The sequence below is a fragment of the Nansenia antarctica genome, assembly GCF_963989245.1.
Source record: "Nansenia antarctica genome assembly, chromosome: 3".
NCBI lineage: Eukaryota > Metazoa > Chordata > Actinopteri > Argentiniformes > Microstomatidae > Nansenia > Nansenia antarctica.
Genome location: NC_137688.1, coordinates 15,574,569 through 15,579,568, shown reverse-complemented (window position 1 = coordinate 15,579,568; position 5,000 = coordinate 15,574,569). Strand labels below are relative to the sequence as shown.

Sequence of the window (5,000 nt, the reverse complement as noted above, 5' to 3'; positions counted from 1 at the left end):
GTCTAGGATTGGGATGTTCCGTGCGGTTTATCAGATCGTGCGATGTCATCAGACGCTCTCTGAGGGATCAGTCATTTCAAACGGATCAGGCTGAAGAACAGCTGGAGCAGCTGCTGTCTCCTGGAGGCACGTTCACACGGGCTTGGGAGAGACGACTAGACTATCTGATAGAGAGCAGAGAGACCAGCGATCACAGGCCCAACACACACCCCATTAGTCCCGACACGTCATTAAAAGCTTAATGAACACACTTAATAAACGACTTCCTGTTGTTTCCTAATATCACAGGAAATGAGTTATCAGAGTGAACGAATGTTGATTATCAGAACAGTTCAACGAGGCTGTAGTTGATGATGTGCTACCGTGTCTAGCCCTGTCTCACTGTGGTGAGAGGAAAACACAGGAACAAAGACGATGAAGAAAGAGGACTAACTGACATCGCTGTTCTGTGACAAGAACACTGTTTGACAGCTGCATTTCGAGGTTCTTTCATTACTGCCCTGAAAATAGGCGTAGACACCAGAAACAGTCAGCATGCAGTGCAGGAGCATTTACAAGTCAGCTCGTGAGTCTATATAATATCTACCGTATTTTCCGGACTATAAGTCGCTCCGGAGTATAAGTCGCATCAGTCAAAAAACGCAACATTAAGAGGAAAAACCATATATAAGTCGCACTGGACTATAAGTCGCATTTATTTAGAAATATATTTCACAAAATCCAAGACCAAGAACAGACATGTAATCTGGAAAGGCAAGTTTATTCAACTACACAATAGGACACAGAACAACAGGCTGAATAGAAGTCAGGCATGTTAACATAACACATTAACAGTTATTCAGCAACACAATAGCATAAAGAACATACCTGGGAGGCTGAATAGGCTAAATGAACATAACAAGCCAGCGAGTCCAACAAGCAAGTTACCAGTAAGCAAGTTCACCAAGCTACCGTTTGCTTAGCTTCAACAAGCTAATGTTTTAGATAACTTCTTCAGGGGAAATAGGAGCAGCATATAGTTGTCACAAGCCCAGAGCGCCCTCTGTCGGCTGTAGACGGTAATGTTTACTCCTTGGTTCATGTCAGTCAGTATGAAATTATATATATATTGACATATAAGTCGCACCTGACTATAAGTCGCAGGACCAGCCAAACTATGAAAAAAAGCGCGACTTATAGTCCGGAAAATACGGTAAGTTTAACCCTTTAAGTTGAATTACTGAAATAAATGAACTTTTGCACGATATTCACATTTTTTGAGTTGCACCTGTACATTACAACATCGTATCTGGTAGCCTACTGGACTGGGTTGCACCAATATGGCGTAAGTCATTACTAAATGCAGGCATTTACTAAATGCAGGCATTTAGTAGTTACTAAACCCCTAGTTGTTACTAGCTAGTTTCAAACTAGTTGTTTACTCATTTCGGTTGCACCACGCCAATCTTAGCTAGTAAATACTCCGTTTTGGTAACTGTTTTTTGTTTCTCTACTGTAATATAACCAGGTACATTATTAATAATAATAATAATAATTCATAATCATTTCAATTTACAATACAAATACAACAATTGGGGGTCCCTCAAAAAAATTTGGGCGCACTGCGCGCAACCACCAAGCCCTCATTCTGACCCAGGAAAAACCCTGGTATGTACTGTATAACATGATAGCCATCTATGAGCAATGCACTGTATATAAGATGATGATCAAGGGTCTTTCTGCTGCTGACCAAGGGGCTGAGTCCTGTTGATGGGGCCCATTTTTCTTTTAGAGTCTGTAGGCTACTGTATTTGTTTATTAAGAGTTCATAAATACGAGATATTGTCTGAATTTTTTTCTTGTTTTATAAAATGTTAATTATTTTCATTTCTTGTGCTGGTTTATTATGAACAACATGTAAAATTGCAGGAAACTAGCACAAATAATTGGGTGGGAGAGAGGGGCCGCCGCTGCCAAAACGCGCACAATTTTGGGTCGCTCCACCGCCAAAAAATCTCACTCCAAACTTTTGGTGAAACTTGGCAGCCCTGTGCTACGGGGTGCTGCGTTGTGCTATGCTATGCTATGATGTGCTGCATAGCTCTGTGCTACACTGCTGTGCTACACTGCTGTGCTATACTATGCTACACTGTGCTATGGTGTGTTGATCTGTGCTATGCTGTGTTGATCTGTGCTGTGCTGTGTTGATCTCTGCTATGCTGTGCTGTGGGCCATTAGGGATGAATGAAGGAGAGATCTGTTTACTTAGAGCTGCTGGCTACACCACTACTGCATGACAGGTTAAAACATGGAGCTCTTCACTGGGGTTTATCTCTGCCTGCTCTAGCAGTGACAGGAGGTGCAGGAAGGCAGGGAAGAAGGGGGTGAGGGTGTCTGTGTGTGGTCTGAGATGGAGGACAGAGAGGGGAGGGAGGTAGGGTGGGTGGGAGGGAGGGAGGACAGTAGGTAGTGGGATAGAGAGAGGAAGTTTAAGAAAGGGGGAAAGAGTGACAGGGGGGGTTAGAGGGAGGGAGGGAGGGAGGGAGAGAAAGGAGAGGGAGAAAAGTAAGACCAAAGGTCTTTCATTGATCATTATCTAGTTCCTGCAAATAAGGTTTCATTAAATTGAAAAGAATGTGACGGCTGACTGAGAGAGAGGGAGAGAGAGAGAGAGAGAGAGAGAGAGCGAGAGAGAGAGAGAGAGAGAGAGAGAGAGAGAGAGAGAGAGAGAGAGAGAGAGAGAGAGAGAGATTGTCAGCCTCCCCCAGCTCTTAATCCGGCTTTTATTTCCAGTCTGAAGAGAATAAGGCCAGGAATGAATCCACCCAGGGTCACACACACACACACACACATACATGCACACGCACACGCACACGCACACGCACACAGCACACTACTACTGCACACTGCACACACACACACACACACACACACACACACACACACACACACACACACACACACACACACAGGGAGAGCCAGGTGGTTCAGCTCTTACCTGAGGCAGAAGGGAGTAGCGGAGACAGAACCCGGGCTCGGAGGGGAAGTACTCGTCGGAGGTGAAGCGGACCCTGATCTGGCTGCCCTTGGACGTGTGGCTGGCCGGGGCCGACTCTGACCCGCACCAACGACCCAGGATCGTGTTCTCCGCCGGCTCCTCGATCTCCACAAAATCATACCTGGAACAGGGCCAGAGAGAGTGGGAGGGAAGGGGGGGGGGGGGGGGGAGACAGGCAGAGGGGGTGTGGGGGGTAGGGGAGACAGGCAGAGAGAGGTGTGGGGGGTAGGGGGGGAGACAGGCAGAGAGAGGTGAGGGGGAGACAGGCAGAGAGAAAGAGGGAGGTGGGGTGTAGGGGAGATAGGCAGAGAGAGGGGGGGTAGGGGGCAGACAGGCAGAGAGAGTGGGGGAGGGGGCAGACAGGCAGAGAGAGTGGGGAGACAGGTAGAGAGAGAGAGAGGGAGAGAGAGAAAGAAGTAGAGAGAGAAAAAAGGGGATTTTGGCTCAATGTGTGTGGTCTTCAATTCACAACACCATCAGGAACGACATAAAGTTGGCGAACATTGAAAGCTGCACTTAATGCATTACATTACACACCAAGCAGGGCGCTGGCACACACACACACACACACACACACACACACACACAGACACACAAGCACGCACACATTCACGTACGCGCACGCGCTCACGCACAGACGCACACGCACGCACACACACACACACACATATACACATACACACACACACACACACACACACACACACACACTGTTCACACTCTCAAGTCGAGACGGAGCTTCACTAATTCTCACTCATAGCATGACTCCTGTTGCAGGAATGACTGTGTGTGTCTGCTCGACTAAACTTCCTCCCATTATGACAAAGTGTTCTTTGTCCCTCCCCAGCCCAAACAGCACCCCCCCCCCCCACCCCCCCCTCCCACGGCCTCCTCCTGTCTTACATTCATCTTCCTCTCCTCCTCTCCTCCCTCCTACCCATCCCTTCATCATGACTTCCTGTGAGGAGAGCAGTGTGTCTGCAGGGAGTCTTGGGTCCATTGTTTACAGCTGTCATTACAGGAGATGAGCTGAGCAGCCAGTGTGTGTGTGTGTGTGTGTGTGTGTGTGTGTGTGTGTGTGTGTGTGTGTATGTGTGTGTGTGTGTTTACAGCTGTCATTACAAGAGGAGAGATGAGCTGAGCAGCCAGTGTGTTCGTCTGCAACCACAGGTGGGTCGGGTGTGTGTGTGTGGGTCTCTGACTGCACGCATGTGTGTGCATGTGTGCTTGCGCACGTGTCTTTGTGTGTGTGTGTGTGTGTGTGTGCCTGCGCGCGTGTGTGTATGTGTGTGTGTGTGTGTACTATGTATGCGTGTCCCCCTGTGTGTGTGTGTGTGTATGTATGCGTGTCCCCCTGTGTGTGTGTGTGTGTGTGTGTGTGTATGTGTGTGCGCATCAGCCACTGTCGCCGCCGGTTAGCGCTAACGACGGCGGATGTGGACCCTGGGACGAGCCCATTAGCCTAATGCTAACGGCCGCGAGCGCACACCCTTTGTTTGAGATTAACTTTTCTAATTAAACCTCCCTCCTCGTTAGCGAGCGCAGCTGGGCTCGGACATGGCCCTCGGCCGTCCAAAATAAGAGCATTCCCCTGCGCGACGCCCCTGTAAACAAGCCACCCAAATCTGTTTACTGAGTTGAATTACCAAACCGCTAGCGAGCGGTCATCAGCGTCAGGCTTGTATTACGTGATGAGTTGATGTCTCATCAGAATAATTACAGGGAGAAGTGGTGATTCGGTTTTCCATAATGTTCGTACACATGGCCCTAATGGCTTTGTTGTTTTGGTAATTCGAGCACGGGGGGTAGTTTCACTTCTGCCTTGGACGTTATTGACGCTGTTCTCCGGTCACGACGGACATAGGCCGGATAGCTTATGTAACTGAATCACGTGAGGTTGTTATTGCTGCTTGTACTTGTGTGATATGTCCAATAAAATGTGCAGAGAGAGAGAGAGAGAAGG

The 5,000-nt window shown here is 48.2% G+C and overlaps 1 protein-coding gene across 1 annotated transcript in view; it reads right to left on the bottom strand.

Annotated features, from left to right (window-relative positions):
* pdgfc (platelet derived growth factor c) overlaps positions 1-5,000 on the bottom strand; it is a gene marked incomplete at its 3' end in the record, with an annotated part of 56,801 nt that overhangs the window by 13,266 nt on the left and 38,535 nt on the right. Inside the window, exon 3 of the mRNA XM_080526838.1 lies at positions 2,978-3,158. Within this exon, the coding sequence (XP_080382964.1) occupies positions 2,978-3,158 (181 nt within the window). The remainder of the gene's footprint in view (positions 1-2,977; positions 3,159-5,000) is intronic.